Here is a 25082-nt window from a genome sequence, read left to right as displayed (position 1 = left end):
GGTTCTATGGTGTAATGGTTAGCACTCTGGACTTTGAATCCAGCGATCCGAGTTCAAATCTCGGTAGAACCTAATGTTTTTGTTTCATCGAAATATCATAAATAGTAATAGTAATAAGCACATGTAGAATTCGACGTCATACTTGTGTAAACGATAAAGACGATGCATCGTCAACGAATGACTGATAGCTATGACTAACTAGCATACTGCGTACTACACTGAATTATAATTTGTTTAAAATAGTAATTTGTTTAAATACATTTTAAATAATAAATGAAAACACTATTATTCCATCTTAAACATTTAAAATATGCTACATAGTGACATAAAACATGCATTTCATCGAGTGGTATCCATTGTTCAAATATCATTACAGTTAAATTTTATTTTTAATCGAGTTTCAAGTAAACACATCTCGACTGTTGGTAGTCTGACCGTTTGAGGAATAACTTCTAAATAATGCAATCAAACAAAACTAATAAATAAGATAGTTATATTTGGTTATATCAGCATTTAGTCATATGACAGTCACGGTTTAATACATGAAATGGCCAAGAGGAGTCAGTATATCACATATTACATTAAAGTGGAAAAAAGTGCACGTAATTCACTACTTTTACTACTACTTTAATATGGAGGTCATAAAGGTGGGAAATGTGAAATGCTATTACTATTTTTTATAAGCTTCAACATTTAATATGACTTAAAAACACTTTAATTATGAATCATTGAACCTTTCAGGGCCGTAGATGCACCTAAAGAGAGGTTTTGTCAGATTGAGCTAACTTCTGGTATAGCTAAGAACTGTCTAACATAAATACACACTATGCTCCCTTGATATTCTTATTCTCTCCGCTTTCTAGATCCTAAAATACTTGATTCTCCTCCTCTCTCCAGCTATAATACTCACATTTCCCCCCCTTTACCCACTATCTGTTAAACTTGGCAGTTTAACAGACCCTGTATTTTCCAGGCCGAGGCCACTGCTGCCCAGTCCAGATGTCTGTGGATCCTCAGACCTCAGCGGGAGCCGGACATCAGTTCTTCAGGCTCAAAGGTACATTGACTGTGCATGACTGTAATTTGTAGGTATAAAATTCCAAATTTATTAAGTATACAAGTCTACTTGACCACCACGCCATGCTTTTTTTTTGTGCAAGTAAGAAGGAAACTTTGCTTGACTGTTCTGGCCAGGTGTTCATTGGTTCAAGCATTTGAGCATCAAAGTTGCTTTAATTATGGTCTTATAAAAAGCTATTTGAACTTTTAAACAACAATTAAATGTGGAGACTTTTTTAGTTTTACTCAAGTGTACTCTTGGCTAGTCAAATTTTTCTCCCTTTACATGACTGTCAACCCCTCGCAACATGTACAACCGTCCAATGTGTTTTACCTGTAATAATTCCTCACAGAGCCGCAGAGAACAGCAGCAACAGTGAGCGAGTATAAATACATAACCCCATCCAGCCGGTGGTTGGTATGGCCGGGAGCCAGGCTTCACTGACCCCTGGGCTGAAAGAAGTGTAGCATTGTCTCTCTGGGCCTCCAGCTCTGTGCATTTCAAAATGAACACAAACCCTTCTGGATTGCTTACTTTTGCCAGGATATATGCCACATATGAGTCAAAATTACTATTTCCGTGAAGGAAGAAGGCTTTTTCTGGTCAAAAATGAACGGTAGAATATGATTCTAATAACTGAGTGCCCTTTTGTTGCAGCTGGGCTTGCATTTATTAGCAGAAAACAAGCTATTGACTATATATAGTCATATAGGTCAATAGCTATCAAGGCTATTGACCTTTTAGAAACATTGTAAAAAAAAGAATGAAAAAAAGAATTGAAAAAAAGATTTAAAAAAAAGAAAACTAGCCAAAACGCTCACCAATGATTCTTTTATGTGGGGGGAAAAAGGTGATTACATTTGCTCATTTTGCTGCCAGGGCCTTAAACTAACTAAATTTCTGCCAATGTTTGGTTACTCAAGAAATTTTACCAGCCATAAATATGTATCTATTTTTTACCAGCCATGAAACAGAAAAATTCTTATTAAAGTTACAAAAAGTTCTACGTCAAATGCAATGAGTGGTTGTTCTTTGTCTTTTGTTGTTTGATTAACATTAAAAACACAGACAGCAGCAGACTTATTAGGCTGCTGTCACTTTAAGAGCTAATGCACGGATCAAAAACACTGTTACACATGCGTTTTGTTTCTAATCTGTTTACGTTCAGTTCAGACAAAACTGATTATATTTATAAGGATACTTGACAAGACGGGCATTTTCACATGATTTTGGTTGAATGTGTCCACAGAAAACTTTGCACCTTTGCGCGATTAACAAATTGAGCACTTGAATGTTTTAAATTTGGCAAGGCTTAAGTTTCACATACTCGCCAACACCAATCATACTCGCATTTGGTGGTTGGCGGCGTTAATTTTTAGGCCCTGTACACAGCTTTCTGGAAGACTGATTGGTCAGTTGCTGCATTCAGCGGGCAGATATTTCCTAATGTTCGCATGGCCATGTTGTATATTAGTCCGCTTATTGGTGAAACTGAAACCGTGGTGCTACTTTTATGTCTCGTTTCTCTTGGGGCTGATAATAACGGACTTTTGTGTTTCATACAAATGCTACTGGCGCCATTACACCTCGTCAGTGTTAGGTAAAGTTACTTTTAAAAGTAATACGTTACAATGTTCTGTTACTCCCAAAAAAGTAACCAATTACATTACTTAAAAACTTTTTATACAAAGTAATGTTACATTACTTTTGCATTACTTTTTCTCTCATGGGCTGGGCTTGTTTGTTCGGTTTTTAATAACACCAAAAAAATTATATTTTTGGCAAATGTAAATGCCCTTTCACACCAAAAGTGAAATGAGTAAGACTGAAATAAATGCTAATTTACACTTGTACAGTAGAGGGCGCAGTTCGACACCTTAACATCTAAACAGATGTTATGGTTATCTAAAGTCAGTTATGCTTATTAGTATGGTTGAAGTGGATTATCAAAGGTCAGCAGCAAAGACATTGGTTTTTAAAGTGAGATTAAAAACAAAGTATATTTGTGGTAATTTAATATATGTAATTTTTTCAGGTTTGCGTAATATTCTGAGTTTGCATTTCACTGTTTTTATTCACTGAATCAGTTTTTTTTTTTGCAAGTGAGATGAGTAAAGGCCTGCTCACATTTATTCTAGAACTACAATAACCATCATGTTTATACAATAACCTCTGCACTAATGCTGCCTCGATAAAAAATTGGACATGAACAAAATGATCCCCAAATTAGTTATTGGGGGAAATACCAACAATACACATGTAACCGATGTAGGCCAGTAAGAGCTGTGCATGTAAACCTCACTCCCCTGGCCTCAAGAGACATGTTAGCGACTGATGCTAGTGACTGCGGTCTTTAACGTCCTTGTTAGTGTGCCTGCCTCCCACGCAAGGATTGGATTGAGTAGGATGGGTTATATTTGGTGCCGTGACCCGGATATGAGAGAAGTTTAGGGGGGTGAGTGCAACTCCTGGCCTCAGAAGGCACCTTAGCGGCTGTTTTCTTTAGGATCCTTGTTAGTGTGCATGCCTCCAATGCCAGACACCCTAGTTCACATCCCAGTCTGAGCAGTTATATTTGGTGCCGTGACCCGGGTGGGAGTGAAGTTTAGGGGTCCGAGTGTAACAGATGTAGGCCAGAAAGAGCGGTGTGTAAACCTCATTCCCTTGGCCTCAAGAGGCACATCTGCCTCCTACGCCAGAGACGGTGGTTTGAATCCCGCTCGGAATGGGTAGTGTAGGACCGGTTACATTTGGTGCCGTGACCCGAATGGGAGTTAGATTTAGGGGGCAGAGTGTAACAGATGTAGGCCAGAAAGAGCTGTGTGTGTCACTCCCTTGGCCTTAAGAGGCATGTCTGAGACCCCAGAGACCCCGGTTTGAATCCCACTCGGAGCGGGTTAACAGCTAAAATAGCGGTTACACACAGCTAAAATAGTTCTGAACAGTGATGTGACAACAGACCCACAATCATCCCCCCAAAAATAAATGTGCTAAATATGTTAGAACGGCCTATGCTTTCTTTGACATCTTATAAACTCCAATCTTGCGTAAGCAGAGGCATCACATCAGGTCAGATGGAAACCCACAAAATAACAACTTACATATTATTTAAAAGGAACGCAACATGATATAGTGAAACAAGCAGGGTTTTTGTCTTGCCAAGGCAGTTTAGGATCACAGGGTAGGATGGAGGCTTTGTTACCATCCTGATTAGTAATTACAGTGCATACTAGCCTCTTATAATACAAATAATGCAACTACTGATCTGCCCAATCACAAAGGCTACATTTTATATAGGGCTAATATTATATTATACATAATTGGGCCTATAATATAATTTATAAATATTATAAAATGTATATACACATTACATATAATGTAGAATATAATTAACACTGCATTTCTTTAACAGTGTCTTCACCTTGATAGGAATTGGCTCCTTTGTAGTCATAGTCTAATAAATGGTCATCATCAGAGGTCTGGAAGCTGCAGTTCTGGACTGACAGGAAAACGCCCAATAGAAATGGCTAAAGTAAACAACATTTGCAAACCGAATAAGATCAAAAGTGTCTGACAACCACTTCTGGCTGATATGTCCTTTACGGTATGTAAAACTACAGTTTACATGTGGATTGAATTCATGTTTGTTCATGCCTACCTAAATACACACATTATTGACATAGTACTTCAGGATTAAAATATGCTAACTGGATATGCAAACATTAAATTCACAGAGCTCACATTTTACACTAGAATACAAAATATTTTATGATATTTATAATTTAAAGTAGTGATATCTGAAAAAACACAAAGCGTGATACCCAATGACCAACAAGCAGATTATTATTACAAATATTTAATAGGAATTTTAGACAAATTTAAAATCACAGAGCACAGATGCTTGCAGATGTTGTAGTGGTATCTCAATTTTAAATTTTAAACAAAGGGGAGCTAAAAAAGGATGTCCTAACAATTTTATGACATTATTCACTTTTTGCAGTCCAGATTATTATATATTTTTATTATATACTAGATATAATTACTAAGGCACATTATATTGGAAAACTACAAACAAGCAATGATTTCCAACATTTTAAGTCGCAGAATATGGGATTCTGTTTGGTTCATCAAAACCATTATTTACACAACAATAAGATTTACAATTCAAATAAAGATGATACGTTGTACATAACTTTGTATAAAACCTGGTCCAGTACACAGATTTAAAAAGTAGACTCAGTCCCTCAATATCTGGTATCCTTTGCAAATTGTTTTGATTAAAATAAATTGATTAAATACATATAAAGTGTTCTTTGAAACAAAGGAATAGACGCTAAAGCTTTTTCAAGGAGGACCATTGTGAGCATGTGCAGTTTTGCTCCGCTCCGCCCTCTTCCGTCAGTCCAGTGGTTTGTGGGAGATGTAGTGCGAGTGTTTGTTGTCCTTTCTCTCACACAGGTGTATGATAGTCGTGATGGTTATGGTGCTCCACTTCGAAAGTTGTGTTTCTGCTCATCATTTTCTGCTTCTGTCTGTGGACTTGAGTATTGAGGTGAAGGACGAACCTTGAAGAAATTCGCTACAAATCGCACCTGTAAAAGACGAGGACTGTTAGCAGAGTTTTAAACTGAATAGAGTGGCCTCTTACTTTTGGGTGACTTTATCAGAAAAGGGGTAATTCAGTGGGGTAAAAAAAAAAAAAAATTTTTTTTTGTTTTTACATTTAATTTTAGTGCTGTCAAATCGATTAAATCAAGATTAAAATAAAAGTTGTTTTTTACATCGTGTGTATACTGTGTATAATTATCATGCATATATATCTATATATAATATAAATTGTATAAATATACACACATGCAAATATTTCTTAAATGTTTACATGAGTGTGTGTATATATATATATATATATATATATATATATATATATATATATATATATATATATATATATATATATATATATATATATATATATATTATATTTAAGATATTTTATATTTAGTGTGAGAGTGTATCTAAGTGTATGCACACTATACTGTCCATGTCCAGAAAGGGAATAAAAACATCATCAAAGTAGTCCATATGTGACATCAGTTAGTTCATTAGAATCTCTTGAAGATCGAAAATACATTTTGGTCCAAAAATAACAAAAACTACGACTTTATTCAGCATACGGGTGTGGAACGACATTAGGGTGAGTCATTAATGGCATACATTTCATTTTTGGGTGAACTAACCCTTTAAGTGTATGTATATATATATATATATATATATATATATATATATATATATATATATATATATATTATATTATATTATATTATATTATATTATATTATATATATATATATATATATATATATATATATATATATATATATATACACACACGTGCATTTGTGTGTAATTATATACATCATAATTATGCATGGTACACACACATTATGTAAACACAGACCTTTATGTTGGATGCGATTAATAACAATTAATTGATTTGACAGCAAAATTTTTGTCTTTTTTACAATTTTTGTAAAAGGTTTGAAAGGAAGTCATGATGTTTGGAACAACATGAGGGTGTGCAAATGATGTCAGATGTAAAATGTTTGGGTAAAATCACTTTAAGAGTGTTAACTTACAGTGAGGATTGCAATGAGCGCCCCCTGCAGGAGTCCCACCAGCACGTCACTCCAGTGGTGCTTATAATCGGACACACGGGTGTAACCTACATACACAGCAAAGGCCACCAGGAAGAACTGGATGGTGGGCCTCAGAAGACGGGCCCATTTGGCATTCAGTCTGGCCTGGACGTAAAACTGGGGAGAGAAAATTAAAAGAGATATCTTTCAATAACTGAATAATATTGACTTAATTTGTTGAGAAGACTCTGGTAAATAAACGCAAATGTCGATAGAATTTAGCATTTGTACATTTGCTTTGTAGTTCATCAGGAAATCATTTTGTACTTAGAATGATGCAGAATCCGTCTTGGCAGATTTTGTTCTGTTCTATGGTAGTTTCGGTAAATTAGTTCAGGGGTTTGCAAACTCTGCAAGAATTCTAATTACTGTAAATACCTGCATGAATTTTAACGTGTACACATCTATTGTGATGATTGTGTCCTATTTATGTCTATAATACGCCTCAAAAACAATTGCTTATTTATTGCCTTTTTCCCTGTATAACATATTTTAGTAATCATTGGTAATACGATATAATTTGAAAGCTTAAACTCAAAATTCATCCATTTTGAAATTGGACATTGCATTACCATGGAAACCTTACCATAGTGTCAGGATTCATATTACAATATTTATTTTAACTACTTTATCCTTTTTATTTGTGTACTTTATCCCTTTTTTTTACCTTTTCTAATCTAAACAAAACACATCGTTGGAGAGGTCTGAGTCTCAAGGTTCCATATGTGGTGACTATTTTGTGATAGAAGTGATATTTGCCCACACATTTATTAATTTGTTACTGAAGAATGCATCAAATGAAGTCAATGGAATGTGGGTCTACAGTGCTAATCTCATAGGAACTTCATTTTTTGTGATATCAACTTTGGAACACAACTTGGTTAGACATAAAATACATCTATAAATAAGCACCATTTATATATTTATATATAGTCATACTTTTTTAAGTGCTTTCACTTCAGTAATAACCTGCTGTGTCTTTTTTTAAGTCAAGATCAAATTTTTTAAAGCATTCTCGTGTAACAACCATTTAAGTCTGGAAAAAAATGCTCTTTCACATCTATAAATCGGGTGTCTTTTTAGAGAATACACATGGCAGATTATTGCTGAAGTAAATATATTTTTTTCAAAACATGTTTTACTAGGAAATCTAAATATAAAAAATTTGTTACAAATTTGAGGTTGATGTCTCAAAAAATTAGCTTTCAGTAAGATTTGTACATTTCCAAATTCGCTTCCCATTTATTTCCTATGTGGTCCTTTTTTTTAGGACCATTTATCCTTTTCCATTAGTTACCTAGTTCTCAAATTACCAAGTTTCGTACCATTCTGATGAAGGAAAAAAAAGTAATTAAATTATCAATTAATTAAATTAAAAGTAATTAAATTAATTAAAAAAGTTTTTAAAAAATTGGTGCAAAATGTCTGACCAGCACCAGACGGTTAAATCTGTAATTTTATTGCCTCTAAAGGAACTATTTTCAAACAGGTTCACCAAAAACAGATAAATAGCACTGTTGGTTGATCCCAAGGGGTAGATAGTTTAGCGGGTAAGCATTTGATTTCTACACTACTCACCGCTAGAAACAGCATGCTGTACATCCCAAAGGAGGAGTGACCTGAGTAGAAGGACAACCTATGGCAAAACAACACACAGTTCAAAGAAATTCACTGAAATCAAACTGTCAAAAAGAGTTATGACAAGAGACATACCGGGCTTCAGTCACATCACTTGGGATGCCAGTGCAGTTAATCGCAGCCACGAATCCTTTGCAGATTTTGGGAGCACACACTGCTAAGAAATGTGGACGTGGTCGCCCAATGGTGTACTTGGCCAAGTCTGTCAGTGATTGGCTGACAGCTCCCCCAAATAGGAAGGCGCCTAGCACCTTATAGATGGCTGATACATATTGATTAAAGTTAGAGTTGGAGTGAATTTTCTTGCTGTACACCAAATATGCTTCCCCTGATGATATCTAGAGGAACAGAAGAGGTAAACGTTTAGTAACGTGAAAGAACGTAACGTTTCTGTAGCTTTCAACAAGTATCAAAATGGTTACGCTACATTAGGTTTCATTCATCAGTGTCAAACAAGTCCATGAGCACAAAATGCTGTGTTGTTGTGCATAATAAAACCCTCTTCTATGCAGAGTCATGAACAGACACTTTGTTGAGGATCAGCATGTGACTCAAGGGATGATGAGATCAGGGGCGGAGCGGGGGGGTGGCTAATGGGGCTTAAGCCCCGAATGTTTTGTCAAAAGCCCCGAATCTTTTAGTAAAATAATAATAATAATAATAATAATAATAATAATTTTGTTTCATTTCCTCTCAGTCTTTCAGACTGGAGCGGCAAAAAAATGAAACAAAAGCTCCTTTACCGTGTGTGTGTGTGTGGCAGTCGGCAATGCGTCGCACATCACTCAGCTTGTTTGCTAATGCCAACTGCCAATAAAAACTAACGAAGAAGAATATACATCTTCTTCGCCGTTGTCATCAGGGATTGGCGGGTTTTGTATTTCACCGGCGTCGTAGTGAACTATAGTTAACATGGACACTAAACATTTTTTTTAAAGGAACACTAAACCTCACTGGCCAGAGAGAGATTCTGCGTCAGACGAAAGTGTTACAGGTTTGTGAATCCACTGTTGTAACACTTGAGTTACATGACTGTATTGCTGGCTAGCTAGAGTTAACGTTAGGTGTTACTTATTAAGGCGAGACACGACAGGTGAAAACATAACGTTAGTCAATTTTGAGATTTTGGGCCAGTTTACTCCCTTAACATGTAAGCTTTCATGTCACAATAAAAAAGGCAACATTACACATTTAAGGTGGTTATTTCATTATATTTTATCACCGTGCGCCTTTAGATTTCTACCTGAAATCATCCAAAGTTATTCTAACGCGAGCTCCCCTGCCGTCTCCATTCACAGAAGCATGTCATGCCTGGTGTCATTATAAAGCTCTCAGTCTCACACACAGCGCTGTCTAATCCAAATATGGGCATTTCCTTTGTAGAACTAACCAACCGCGAAAGTTTGCAGCCGAAAACCACATCTGATTGCTCATGGATTCTGATGTAGCAAATTTGTCAGCTAAGCACAAAGTAAACCAAACTGAACTCTAAAGATTGATAATGATGTTTACACCAAATTCCAATTTCACCTATGCAGGCTAACTTAAAAATAGTCAGATAATGGTTGCCTTTTTATTTGCCAGGGGTTAAAATGAGTCATCCTTAACATGTTTGGTGTTTTGGATTCACTACAGCTGGAGAACAGTTAAATACCAAACAGGTTGTAGGCTCTACTGGGTGAATTTTATTTTTTTATTTTTTACTGAGTAACTTATTTTCCCAGATAGTATACAGATTTTTAGGCATTCTATTATCTCCAACAGCCTGAAAAATAGTGCATTTAGCTGATGTAAATGGAAAAAAATCTCCCCGGGGGAGGATGCCCCCGGACCCCCCGTTTGGGCTAAGCCCCCAATGTTTACATCGTCTGGCTCCGCCCCTGGATGAGATCATGGGAGGGATGATGGAGATGAATGAATGAAGGACTCACGATAAGGATAGTGCAGGTGATGGTGACCGCAGCCAATGTCAAGTGCGTGATGGTGTCTGGTTTTATGGGGTACCCGATGCTCTCGTCCTGGCAGTGGATGCCTCGCTCGTATGGCTGCGACACGATATTCATTATCACGAAGGGCAGAGAAGCTGCAGGAATAAGAAGAGACAAAATACACAGAGATAAATATATGATTACTATATGATGAGTTGTCAAATGGGAAAGAACCTGTCTTGGTCACATTTCACTTAAAAACTTTTTTTTTTCTTTTTCAAAATCCATCGTGGCCTTATATTAATGCCAATTAAGCATATTATTCCAGCCATTTCTCATTACCAAATATATACCAACATTATATTACTGTAATTATAATGCAATAAATGTATATATATATATATATATATATAAAATTAATGGTGTGTTTGTTACACTGCCTTTATTATGAAAATCCTTCATTAATCTATCTATCCATTCATCCATCCATTCATCCATCCATCCATCCATCCATATCAGGCATAACATTAAGACCACTGAGCAGTGAAGTGACTAACACTGATTATCTCTTCATCACAGCACCTGTTTGAGAGTTGGATATATTATGCAGCAAGTGAACATTTTGTTCTCAAAGTTGATGTGTTAGAAGCAGGAAAAATGGGAAAGGATTTGAGCAAGTCTGACAAGGGCCAAATTTAGAGATGCACCGATTTAATCGGCCAGGGATCGGAATTGGCCATTTTTCCGCATGATCGGCGATTGGCCGATCAGTCACCGATTTTGAGCCGATCCCTACATGGCTGTGAGCGTGAGCGCGAAGAAGATGCTAATTATGCCATTTGTGATACTTGACAAACCCACAGACCTAATTAGACACTTAACTCCATCACCACGTGGAATATGCCCAGTTTGAAGAAGGTAACTTAGTAAAGGTAAAACTGCTAAAGCTAGCCAGAGCTCAGAGCCAGCCACAGGTCAGCAGCCTCTCCTATCTTTCCTTGGTATAAGCAGCGAAAAGACCAAAGGATAAATGCGTTTACGAAGAAAATTATGGAATTCATGGCGCTGGATGACCAGCCAAACACATCTAAACCATCACTTTATGAGAATTTGCCGTTTCATTTGAGAAAACTGTCGTCATATGAACACAGACACTCCAAGGTCTTCACGGCAACCTGTCAAAATAAAAGTTTGCTTTAAAAAAGATTTAATTAACAGAATATATTAGGATAAATTACCTTAGCTACATCTCTATGTAATAATATGTCACTAGCCTACTAATAATAATAATTATGCCTAGATGGTTGATTATTTTTCTTTTTTTGATAAACAATGTTTACTTTTATACAGCCTTTAAATATTTAAGTATTATTATATACTTATGATTATCATCATAAATAATAAACGTAATATATTTTTTTTAATGGTTCAATAAAAAAAATATATAAAAAAACATTTAGCTGTGGTACTGAAATTGGTACAGAGTACCGTAAAAACATTATGGTATTGGTACCGACTACTGGAATTTTGGTACTATGACATCCCTAGCTGGTAACATTTATTACCCAATTACTGAACTATTATTTGGAGGAGTATTGTGCACTTCAGTTTTGTTCATTCATAGGATCTTTTGACTTTTGTAAGACAAGTTAAAAAGAGAAAAAAGGTCCATTTATAATGTTTTGTGTAATAAAGCAACTGATTTTCACTGATTATCCTGGCACAGAACACGTATTTTTAATTTTTTAAACAACACGAGTTGTTTAAGTGAGAGAAGATCCTATTGTAATGTTTACTAATTTATTTTATAACAAAAATAAAATTTTGCTTTGAAGAAAAAGTAGATTTTTGTTTGTATATGCTGTCAATTATAGTTCTTAGAAAGAAAATCGGAATCGGCCGATCTCACTAACAAAAAAAATCGGAATCGGCGCATCTCTAACCAAATTGTGATGATAAGACGACTGGGTCAGAGCATCTCCAAAACTGCAGCTCTTGTGGGGTGTTCCTGGTCTGCAGTGGTCTGTATCTATTAAAAGAGGATTGTTGCAGACCATGTTCACCCTTTCATGTAAACGGTATTCCCTGGAGTCTGTGGCCTCTTTCAGCAGCATAATATGCCCTGCCAGAAAGCAAAAATGATTCAGAAATGGTTTGAGGAGTACAACGAGTTTGAGGTCATGGAAGCAGTGATTTATAGTACCTTATTTTTCCAGAGTCACACAAAAACACATTTATCCCACAGCTATGAGGAAGTCACCTGACCACACCTTCTTAACCTCAAAACATGTTGCGAGCCATATCATAAACACGCCCATATACACCCACAGCCCAGACATCCTTTCCACAACGTCTGGTCTTTGGACTGATGTGGCTGGAGATGCACATGTCTGAATGCAACCACAGCACAATCCTTTAATGAATGGAAAATGCCCTTGGGACATTCGGAAAGGTTACAAAATCACTCGCCAACCATGTGATCCTAAGCCACAGCAACTGAAGAGAACAGTAAGTAACTCAACTTCCTGTAATTCCATTACACAGTGTTCTAGTAAGTTTGCATATCTTTACTGCCAGAAAATATTCTGCTGTTTGAATGGAATATAGTTGTGTAGATATTTTAGGCAGGCTAAGAATGTAAAGGACCTTGTTTCTTCCAGTCAGCATCAGGCACGGAGTGTCAGGAAGATGCTACACCAGCAGAAAAACATGCAGTCTGTTGGTACAGGCCAGAGATAGGATTCTGGACTTCTGGTTGACTCAATGCATGTCTAAAAATGGATGAGCAGCATCCCACACAAATCCAGGGTTGCTGAAGTGCCATTTATACCACTGTGGTATTTCGATGTACTAGAGGATCTGTGAGACAGACCGTCAAGTCATCACAAAATCTAACTCTGTTCTCGCTGTGATATTTACACATGGGTTATTCTTCAATATTATTTACATATGGAGCTAACTTAAAATCACACAGACATAGTCTAACTAGTAATAATACCCATTTTTTCCCCTTAAATGTTTTTTCTTTTGTTTTTCTTTTGTTTTGCTAGAACAACAAAGCATATATTTGTAAAGGTTTCTTGAAAATATGAACTGCTGGATAAATCATGGTGCCACGTTCCAAAATTTCATAATGAAAATTTTCTAGTTGACTGATGAATGAAATCATATGGAACAAACTAGTCTTTTGTCACTAGTTTATAGACGGAGAGAGAAGGGTTTCTTTACTAGATTGAGTTGTTGGGCCATATGAAAGAACAACCATCAATCACTTTAGCAAATTAATCTTGATGCTGAGTGACAACTAATTTATTAATTTAAATTAAATTTTAAAGGTTTAGTACTAAGTATTTAGAAAATACTTGAAGAGAAGTTGAAATGCAATGGTGCAAAATACCTATCCAAAACAAGTAATTTTGAATGTATTCTTAAGATCTTCAAGTTGTCATGACAACAGACAAAGTGGGATAGAGTCATAGAGAGTCACTTAAGAACAAATAAGTGTCTTTGTATTCTAAAAACAAAGAACAATTGTGTTTGAAATGATACTATTTCAATACACTGTAGTCTGGACAGTGACCACACACACCTAATCTGACATCCTCAGTGATGGAGTATTAAAGGCATACGACTCATGTTACCTTGCCCTGAAAACAGTCATTATTATTATTACACTGTATATTATTGAACTAACAACTGTGAATTTGAGTAATGATTCATAAATGTATTTAGGTACAAAATCTGAGTCAATTTGTATCCTCAGGTCAAAGTTAAAACTCTAACAGCTGTTAAATCCAACTCAGGCCTCAAACAGATGTTGCCCAACTTTATGCCTTACTCTTTCTAATCATTCTAAATGCTTTGTTTTCTTGTGTAAACCTTACAGAAAAAAAGTATACATACATACACACGTTTTGTTTTCATTCATACTTTATGAAACAAGAAAACCAAGTGCTTTTTGAAAAAATACATACAAATATGTTTTGTTTTCTTTTGTTTTTCGCCTTACTAAACAAATCAAGTGCTTTTTAGTAACAGCTCTAGCTAACTAACTACTGTTAAATCAGATTTAGGCCTAAAACACATGTTGCCCAACTTTGTGCCTTATTCTTTAACATTATTCTCTCTTTTTATAAAAAGAGTGATTTTTAAAAATATTTAAAAATTAGTTTAAAAATATTTACAAATGTTTTGTTTTCTTTCGTATCTTAGTTTTTTATATTTACAAATATATTTTGTTTTACACCTTACAAACAAAAAACAAGTGTTTTTAAAAAAAAATATTTACAAATACGTTTTGTTTATTTTCTTTTGCTCTGTAAATTTTTATTTTTTTAATATATTTAAATATGTTTGGTTTTCTTTTGTTTGGTTCAAATCTCCAAGGGGGAAAAAACATTACCTGAAATAGTTCACTATGGAAATGAAGTGATTCACCCTGCTGAGAGCGATTTACTGAATGCAGACCCCTAGTTTTGTTGCCATCAGGGAGATTTATTCTTTACATTTATTCTCAATAATTCAAGAAAAAAGAAACTTTCGCTCAGGCCTCATTGATGGTCCTGTTGAGAGAGACCCCAAACAATGACTACTGTTTTAGCACTCCATTGAGATTCAGACACTTTGAGGATCTGGAGCTGAGCTTGGATGACCTTTTCTGTATGTTTGCCAGCTGAATAATCTACAAAATAAAATTAATGCCCAATAAAACTGAGTCTCATTTTTCCTCTCCAGACTTTTCAACTCGAGACACATTATTAGGAAACAAAAAGACGGGTAAGACTGCAAGAAAGGCTTTTACTACTGGTTTTTATGGTCAATGGAAAACTGAAAAATTTACCCAGAGGAGTGCTTTTTCATTTATTTCAAACTGTCATTGATTAATGCCAAACACAATTAAGAACCGAGTCTGAAATGTCAACTTTACATTTAAAAAGGCCAAGCAGTATACTGGTCCCCGTCAGTGAAATTCATGAGTATTACTTCTGAAATATTTTCCAGATTGTGTTCCCAGAGAATTAAGTCAGTATAAGGTACATTAAAAGTGGTCAAAGTGGAAGAACTTCAAACGTTTTGAGTTCAAAGCCTCAGCTGGCAGGTGCGAGTTTGGCGGTCGTTTAATTACGCAATGAAACAGGACTGCAGGGAGAGTAGAAGTGAGAGGACGAGAAGTCTTGAAGAATGTCATGGTTGACACCCAAACCATTGCAATATTGGGGCTGCAATGAAAAACGAACCTCGCTTCAACTGCCACACGCCGTCACCCTTCAACCATTCCCCGAAACAAATTAGTTCCATTTGAAGGTACAGGAAGTGAAATTTCCTGTAAAACATTACGGGACCCCGTTTTTGTATGAGCTCCTTTAATGAGTCCATGGATGTTGTTTTCCTCCTTCATGCTATGCAAGTAAAATCAATGTACTATAGTCCCTTACTGAATAGTTCACCAAAAGAAGCTGAAGATTGTGTGAAGAATGTTCAAGCTCTCTTTAATGCAAAAGTGGATGGGCTTAAATCAAAGAAGTCAATTAAACTTGTGCTCTATTTTCCAAAGGCATATTATAGTTTTTTTTCCTAAGGAACAGCCTGAAATAGTCATTATTCACTGGAAATCTTGCTTAACGCCAATTTTAACTTAAAAAGTAAATGTTCATGCTCCCTTCAAATTTTAAGTTGGTCAACTCAAATATCCAAGTTGTCACTTAGTACAACTTCACATTTCAGGTTGACTAAACTTAAAAATAAGATTTTACGATTTAAGAATTATTTAGTATGATTTATATACTATTTAATAATATTTGGAATTAGCTTTTATTTTTACACTGTAAAAAAAAAAAGTTGGTTTTTGTAGGTTTAACTTCAAAAAGTAAGTAACCTTAAAGCCTTAAAATTTTGAGTTTATTGAAATTAAAATTTTTAGTTGATACAATGAAGGAAATTTGTTTAATAAATAGAAACTCAAAATATTATTGTATCTGAACCACATAAAAATGTGATAAATCATGAAAATAGCACAATTTGACATGTTTCACTGCGTCATCAGAAATAAAACACACAATTCTCCAATATGCTTACAAAATCTTTTAATATAGGTTGTCGAATCTCAAAAAATGTTTATTGTATTAACTAAAAATTTTAATTTCAATGAACTAAAAATTAAGGCAACCAGGTAACTTTTTTTCTAAATAATTTTTTACAGTGTATATTTTTCTAGCCTGACGTGGTCATACTCAATTCTAGTCAGAATATGAGTCTACTGCTCCATTGGGCTGTGATTCTGATTATGAGGCGTGTTTCAACCGAACCAGGAAAGACATCAATTGGATAGACCTACAACCAATCAGAGCAACGAAGCGACGCATTGTCAAATGTCAACATAGTTCAACTGCACTGTGTTGCCAAGTCCGCTTTTTTTCCGCGGGTTGTTTTCTATGTCCGCAGGTTGAAGCGACTATTATTTGATATATAGACCCATGGGTGCTAATTTTAGCAGGCAACCTTGCCAAAATAACACACATTTTACCCCCCAAACACCATTTTCAAGTTTAGGGCTAGTAGTTGGCGGGTTATGTTGTAAAAACTTGGCAACTCCGTCTGCACGCGCGCTGAAATCAGACTGGAATAAACGATCTTAGCCGGTGTTCTAAAAAAATAACATTTAATGACACACAGAGTACTTACCCAACATGATCATCATTTCTGAGAGAAATTGTGAAGGTGAATGCATACATAAGCAAGCTCTCCATTTAGGATTCAAACAAATCAAATAATCCAAGCCCCTTTGATGACGTGCATGATTACGTTACTGTTGATCATCTGTCCGTCATCGTCTAAAGCCCGCCCTGATGATTTCATTGGTCCGAACAGTTTTTGTTCAGGGATAATTACTCCTCTATGGAGCAAGGCCAGACCGAACTGCCCGACCTAAAAAGTTTTTTTGTGTTAATGTTGGTAAATGCCTTTGTAATTTTTATTAATTTATTTAAATATTAATATTTTGTTTTATTTTACATTTATTTCAGATTTGGTTTAGTAAAAAAACATTTTATTTCAGTTAATTCCACCAAATCTTTATATAGGAATGCATTTCAGCATTATTTCAATGAACACGATTTGTAATAGTTTTAGATTTAGTTAACAATAACAACAATTCTTGATCATCTGTAGAGAAGCATGAACATCTTGCAAAATATTTTGCGTTCCACAACTGTTCAACTGGAACAACATGACAGTGCGTATGACATATGAAAGACTTGTAAGTCTTTGTAATATTTTAACAGAGTTGCGAATAGGGTAACAAAGTTTACAGGATTATTGGAAAATTTCCTGTATTTGGAAATTTTCTAATACTTTTGGAAAATTTCTGTAAATGTACAGGCCCTTTGCAACCCTAGTTACAACAAGACAATACAGAGAAAGACTAAATCAAGAGGGTGAGGAGAGAGCTAAATGTTTCTGGGTTGGTGATCGCTTAAGTGTTGAAGGACGGAAGATGCACATCCCTTTTGCCCATCCCACAGACAAAAATGAGCCTGCCACTCCTGTAGTCTCCACCTCGTTCATTTATGGTTGCCTTTTTGTTTGGAGCATCCTCCCCCTCCTTCACAAACACTATAAACATGAAGGGCTGAACTTAGTGTTGTTATATTTGGTTCAAACTGATGTGCAGTTATGGTATGTAGGATAATTGTTGCCAATTTGAGTTTACAGTTTGAGACTCTTCCCCTCACACCGCTGGATGAACGCCAGAGTCGTTACTGGACCAAATCAACAGTTTCATTCAGTATACAAAAGAGAAGGTTCACCCAAAAAAAGAAAAATATGTTTTATTTCTTCCATGAAACAGGAAAGTAGAAGTTTATCAGAATGTCTGAGCTACTCACTTTCCTCCTATGAAAGTGAATAGGGACCAGGGAGTGTAGAGCTTCAAAAAGGAAAAATAAAATATATTATGGATGTATATTAAGTCTTTTGAAGTCATGTGATGCTTTGGTGTGAGGACTAAACAGACTATGGAAGTCTTGGTCACCATTTACTTTCATTGAAGGGAAAAGAGGAGCTAAGACACTACTCTAAATAACTGAGTTTGTGTTCCACAGAAAATTATATTCTGATTGAATAATCAACAGCAAAAACACAAATATTCAATCTTTTAGTTTTTTTGCATCTTAGGGTTTAATAAACTGCCAAAAAATCGGACTATTATTTTATATGTCAGGATTTACATGGTTAACTACTTTAACTTATGAGTAGCTTGTAACTTTGGAAGCTAAAGCTTCAAAGAAGCTTTTCCAACACTGGCGATGTTGGTCCAAGAAACTGAAATTCTCTGAAAATGAAAAACAGTTAGCTCATACGTTTACAGTAAATCTAAATTACACTGCTTGCAGTTCCAAGGACATAAGAGTTGGTGCATTTCCAATGTCACGGGACTTGAAAATAAGAAAACCCTGGCGAAAAACACATTTGTTTTTGGCTACACCACAGCCTGTGAGGGAGTAGCCTGTTTTCTTAGGGTCGGCTTTGACCTTCACCCTGACATTGGTTCACCACCTTTCATTATCAAACACACACTATGTTTTATCGAAGGCTTGTATTTTAACTCATTTGCAGGCTTTCAACACCTAACTAGATCTATTCTGGCTTCATTTCAACATTTGAAACCCAATTCATAGCGGCTGAACCCACAACGATCTAGTTCGGTTTCTACTCTGAAGAAGAAAATGAGATGTTCTTGACTTTCTTTGTGGGTTTTCTGGAGAACCACCATAAGTGTTGCGAAAATACAAGCCTGTCGCCCCTTAAGTGAGAGTTTTGAGGGCGGTCTGTCTGCCGGCAGCACTCCCTGAGCTGCAGTTTGGCAAGGCCGCCTGACTCATTTGGAAGCTATGTGCTGAGCGTACAACCTCGCAGGAGAGTCTGGAATCCTACTTCAAGAAGAAACACTCTCCCTCCTCCTCTTTTCTTTCACTATACACCAAAGTCTATCCGCCCCAGCCCTCTACCTCCCCACGCTAATGCTAATGTGTGATTTACACTCTTGGAAACCATGGAAATGTAAAACATTGCCTGGGAAACAGGTTAGCTGGTACGCTAGTAGAGTTTAGCAAATGTGTTTCGCTTTAGTAAATAGTTTCTGTGATTAATGGAACAGCATCATGTTAATAGTCTCATGATGTGACCAATTTCTGAAGTTTGTTGATGTTGCAATTGCTATCTCACACAGATGGTTCTGAAGTTTAACCAAGACCTGAAATATAAAGAATGACACTTCCTACAGCCTCTAGTTTTACTGGTAATTCTCTCATATTTAACCAGTAGTCCCAAGGAATTAATCCAAATAATGTTGCAATAGGTCTTATTATGCAATGATAGGACAGTAAGATCATTCACTGTTCCTCACTGGCAGAATGATTTTTCCTAATGATTTTCTCTGCCCTAGCTTGCTCTTTGATGAAATGTTGTATTGCAGCACTCATGTTTCATTACTCACGGTAGCATACCTCATTTGCAAATCACTTTGGATAAAAGGATCTGCATACAGATCCTGTAAACAATATAATTATTCCTGTGTGCTGCGGAACTTGTTAAAATACCAATACAATGAAATATAAAAAGGTTTCTGTTAAAACAGTGTAACAGAGTCCTGCTTGTAAGAGCTGTGCAAGTTAACCTCACTCCCCTGGCCTCAAGAGGTGCTGACGCTAGAGGCTACGGTCCTTTAGCGTCCTTGTTAGCGTGCCTGCCTCCCCTGCCAGAAATGCTGGTTTGAATTCCACTGGGAGCAGTGCAAGTAGAACCGGAGGGGTTACATTAGCTGCTTTACTACTGTCAGGCCAGTGCGGGCTAGTGCCAACAACGTGCCGGGAGGGGCAAATAGTCTCGGACCTTAAGATGCCAAAATCAAGCTTTGCTTCCATTATTGGGCCAGTAGCCCTGCAGCGCAACCCTAAACCTCCCCTTAACAACCCCACCATTTCACCAGCGTGCAAGCTAGCTGACCGAAAACTAGCTAGATTGTGTTTGTGGCGTTTGGTCTAAGACTCCAGCTTCGATATTTGACCAGTTATTTATTAATTTGTGTCAGGAGTGTGCGTCAATAATCCTGAATCAAACTGGTATTTATCATTCTCGCATAAAACGGGGACACACTTATTCAATCGCACCTACTTCCGTTTATTTTTTGATCACAGAAATGTGCAATACAACTGCATTAAGGGTTTCAAATCTTAAGGCTTAAACATTTAGAAACATAATGATACAATATCATTTAGATCACATTTCTTTAGAAAGAATGAGTATTTCTATTAATCTTCTACTAAAATATGTAATCTGAGGTGGTTTGAGTGATCTCTCCAATCACACTATACTATGATCCTTTCAGCCAGAGCAAACGAGGGAGTTCAGAAAACAAGAGTTATGAGTTATACGAGTTAAATGGACTATATATAATTTATGACATATGCATATAGAGACGGATTAAATATGAAACCTATTAAATACATGATTATAATCATATATGATTTGTTCAAGTTCTTCAACCAGTCTCTGGTATTTTTCATAAACATGTATGCAGTTTGGCAATGGTTTCATAAGTAGCCTTTAGTGTCACATGTAAATATATTTCTACTCTTATAAAGTGCTTAGAATCGCCATCGGATCTCAATCGGAAGTTATTTCAGAAATTCATTGGTTTCTGAAAGTGTGTTGAGCGGATTTTTTATTTTTTTTTAAATGTCTTAAATGTTGATGTTAGCTGGTAGTCTGATATGAAGCATGGGAAAGGAACAGCAGTGTTGACCCTCTCCTGCCTTGGGTAAACTCCACCTTTGTTTATGACCACTCCTCCAGTCCCAGTTGGCCCGCTTTGGACCAGGGTATTCAGCCAATAACCCCTGGTTGTTGGTCTCGAGGAGGCCCGATCAAGCCCTGCAAGTGAAAGTTGAAACACAACCGCACGCACCAGCATGCTCGCTTTTGGCATGACAGAAAAAATGCAGCTATTGGTGCCGTGACCCGGATGGGAGCGAGGTTTAAAAGCAGTAAGGGTAAACCTTACTCCTCTGACCTCTGGAGGTGCTCTAGCTACTGATGGTATAGGCTGCTGTCTTAAGCATCTTGTTAGCGCACCCACTTCCCATGCCAGAAATGCTGGTTTGAATTCCACTTGGAGCGGTGCGAATAGAATCAGAGGGGTTGCATTGGTGCCGTGACCCGGATCTGAGTGAGGTTTAGAGAGGTGAGCTGTGCGGGTAAACCTAACGCCCCTGACCTCCTTAAAATTGCACAATATGTTAAGAATGTTAAGAAATAAAGAGCTTATAAATAAAGAACATTGACTTTAAGCCAAATCACACTACTTGGAAAGAAGGCCTGAAAAGTCCTTCAGTACTGAGCCAAATGTTCAGCTTTTTATTGACACAGATAAGCTTAGATAATTCTCACCAATTTCACTTTCACATCAGTAAAATGCTGACCTTGTGGTCTTGCTGTATCAGTACAGTAGAACAGAGGCAGAATATATGTCAACTCTTTTTTTTTTTCTGTCAGAACTCAATGACTGATGATGCAAAAAATCATGAAGAATCCAGCATACAGGCTGCAGCAAAATACACACCGTTGGTCTGTGAGCAAAACCAAAAGCCAGACTGTTTGTGTGGAGGGAAAGTTTACTTAGACAGAGGGAAAAGAGAAGCAGAGGGTGGTGGGCTGGATTGAATGTCAAATATAAGGCCGGGAAAGGCTATTAAGGCCCAGAAACACTCAGTCAACTGGATTCTGGGACTTTCTGTTGTTACTACAGCAATATGAGAGGCTGATATTTATTTGAAAATGACTGAATAATTCCACCTGTGCTGCAGTAAAACTTTCTTTACTTTCGTTACCTCAAGGCCACGTATCTCAAATTTATAGGACTTTGAGCTCTCTTTTATGTCCGTGTAGAGCAACCAGAAACCAAACTATTCATACACAATGTAGTTATGGGTTTCTAAGATGTGCCCTTATTTCTATATACAGTGCATTCATTTTTAGCAGAAAGCTGTCCTAATTGAGAAACTATACATTTGAATATTTTTACAAGTTGACCATTCTTTAATAAGGTCTATAGTAATGACGGAATGTTAATATTTGGTAAGCTATTCTGTTAAGTATGAAAAATATTGTTTTTTTTTTCATGTAAAACTCTATGAGAACCTTCAAGTACCCCCAAGATCTTTAAAATCTCTTAAAATAATCAGATAATTTTACTTTTGTTGACATGGCAAGATTAGCAAGTTGTCATGTGGAGCTATTGACTGCCGAAAGTTGCCGACTTGCACACTGTGCGCCTAAGCATGACCTGACCCTGCTCTGTGATTTTACGTGACCTACCACCTTGTGGCTGAGTTACTGTTGTTCCCATTTGCTTCCTCTTTGTTATAATACTACTAACAGTTGACCGTGGAATATTTAGCACTGAGGAAATTTCGCGAATGGACAGGTGGCAACCTATCACGGTACCATACTTGAATTCACTGAGCTCCTGAGATTGACCCATTCCTTCACAAATGTTTGTAGAAGCGTCTGCATGTCTAGGTGCTTGATTTTATCTTTAGCCATGGAAGTAATTGGAACACCTTAATTCAAAGATTTGGATTTGTCAATGAATGGTGTAAAAAATGTCTGAAATTCTCCTAAACATTATTATCTGATGCCCCTGATAGACTAGACAAGACTACATTGTCCATTTCTGTCTACAACATAGACAGGTAATTTCAAAATAGAGACACGTGCACCATAAAGGTGAAGGATCATGCCTAGGGCACATTCTAGCCCTCATGAAATCCAAAGCTGGAGGTCGGAGAACACAGACACAAAGGACTTCAAAGGGCAGGTGCAGAAACTTCATCTCCTCGTAGTAGGGTTACCTCATGTGGTTAAGAAAAAAAGGCTCAAACACAATGTTCCCAAAGGAAGTAATGGTCAAGATGCTTCGCACTCACTTTGGCACAGAGGCAAGTCGAATCTTTCCGCAAATGTAACTGTTAGGATGTTTATGGTCATTGAGTTGGTCTGCAAGCAAACCCTTAAATAAAGCCAAAAATACAAGAGGAGGAACATTTCTGTGGCACTACAGAGTGCCAAACTCGGTGGGAAATACTGACAGGCTTGGATCACATTTCCATAAACAAATACTCAACTTCCTGAATGTGCAAAATCCAGGAAAAGAAGCAATTACGAATGCAACTCAGCATTCAACACAGAGAACACACCTCGCGATATATATTTAAATATGAAAAGACAGGCCCCTTATGACAAACAAGTCAAACATGGCCACTGTCTGTCACCTAAAGCACCTGTTTTTGCAATAAGTAAGATATTATTAAACATGAAATATTGGCAAAAGCCAAAAACACTCAGATCAGTTATATTGCAGTTTAGCGAAAAGCCAATGCAATTTTGCAAGGTTGTACACGAAAAAAACTGGTTAAAAATATCAACAGAACAAATTAAAACACTAAAATGATTGTCTTATATTTGTAGATGCCCTATAGGGAGCTACAATGTACAGATTATAGCTTGTTAGTAACAAGCTATAATCTCTCTCTCTCTCTCTCTCTCTCACACACACACACACACACACACACACACACACACACACACACACACACACACACACACACACACACACACACACACAAACAATGAACAATGCTGACTCATGTTTAAATGTTCAGAAATAATTTTAAACTTATGTAACACTAACAATAATAATCTATCTAATAACCATTATACTGGCAAAAAAAAATCTCATGCACATAAAACATGTATTTACAAAATATCTACATATTGTTTAGCAGAAACTGGTAAACAGCTGTTAAAATACATTTCTCCAAAAATAATTTTGTTGATTAAAAAACGTCAGTCTATGTTAACTGTCAACAATCCAGTTACACAGCCTGAGATAGTTTAAGAAGTCAAGTTTCTTTAAAGAACTTAAAAAAGTAGTGAAAGCCCTCAAACGATTGAACTTGAACGTTGAAACGTTGAACTCACCTACAACAACACACATCACGTCAACCAGGACGAAGAGTCTCTTTTTCAAGTCCGGCATGATGTCTTTAGCTTGTACTTTAAAACTAGTGCTCAAAAGGTCACTTCATTTATGAGATAATGTCAAAGATAATCCACTTGGAAGAAGAAAAACAAACAAACAAACAAACTGAACGCGACCAGTATTGCGAGTTCTTCCGGCTCTGCTGTTCTACCTGCGCTGCTCGTGCTTCACTCCGGCGCATAGGTGACGGTGAAATACTCGCGATTTACTACTTTATATATCTAGAACTTCAAAGGCTGACGGCAGTGCTGCGTTGGTGCACATATTGCTTTTGTTAAAGAAAGACTTGTGTCCACCCTTCCCGCTTATGTTTGAGGACGCATCCACTCCTTTTCCAAAAGAACGCCACTGTGTTCCCACTCACGCTCGCGCGGTGTCCACACCTTGAGCTGACAGTGTGGGCGCGCCTGCGCAGACGCGCGCGCTGCCTGGATAAATCTGTACTTTGAGCTGAAGCAAAGCAACGGAACATTGACAAACACATACTTTTATTGCATATCTATCATTTCATTAATTCGATCCTTGACTACTATTTCTATTACATTTCTGTCACATTGACATCTGTTGCTGGCCAGTCATGGGCTGGTTTGCTATTGGCTTTTTTTATTCTTTGGGAATATTTTTAGTTGACTGCCTGAACACACCTCTGCGAACATGATATA

The 25082-nt window shown here is 36.7% G+C and overlaps 1 protein-coding gene and 1 non-coding gene across 2 annotated transcripts; one reads left to right on the top strand and one right to left on the bottom strand.

The window, feature by feature from the left end:
• Positions 1 to 72, top strand: trnaq-uug (transfer RNA glutamine (anticodon UUG)). Its single transcript has one exon. It is a non-coding gene; the product is annotated as a tRNA-Gln (tRNA).
• A 4828-nt stretch (positions 73 to 4900) lies between these two features.
• On the bottom strand, positions 4901 to 24835 carry plpp2b (phospholipid phosphatase 2b). The gene is made up of 6 exons (XM_067414840.1): positions 24360 to 24835; positions 10326 to 10477; positions 8470 to 8732; positions 8335 to 8392; positions 6697 to 6873; positions 4901 to 5652 (listed from the first exon to the last, which is right to left on the bottom strand). Exons 1-6 carry the CDS (start codon positions 24415 to 24417, stop codon positions 5539 to 5541), a joined length of 822 nt encoding a protein of 273 aa, XP_067270941.1. The 5' UTR covers positions 24418 to 24835; the 3' UTR covers positions 4901 to 5538.
• Positions 24836 to 25082: the final 247 nt, after the last annotated feature.

This window comes from Pseudorasbora parva, chromosome 14 (genome assembly GCF_024679245.1).
Source record: "Pseudorasbora parva isolate DD20220531a chromosome 14, ASM2467924v1, whole genome shotgun sequence".
NCBI lineage: Eukaryota > Metazoa > Chordata > Actinopteri > Cypriniformes > Gobionidae > Pseudorasbora > Pseudorasbora parva.
Note: the sequence above shows the minus strand (reverse complement) of the source record. Positions and strands in the feature narration are given on the sequence as shown.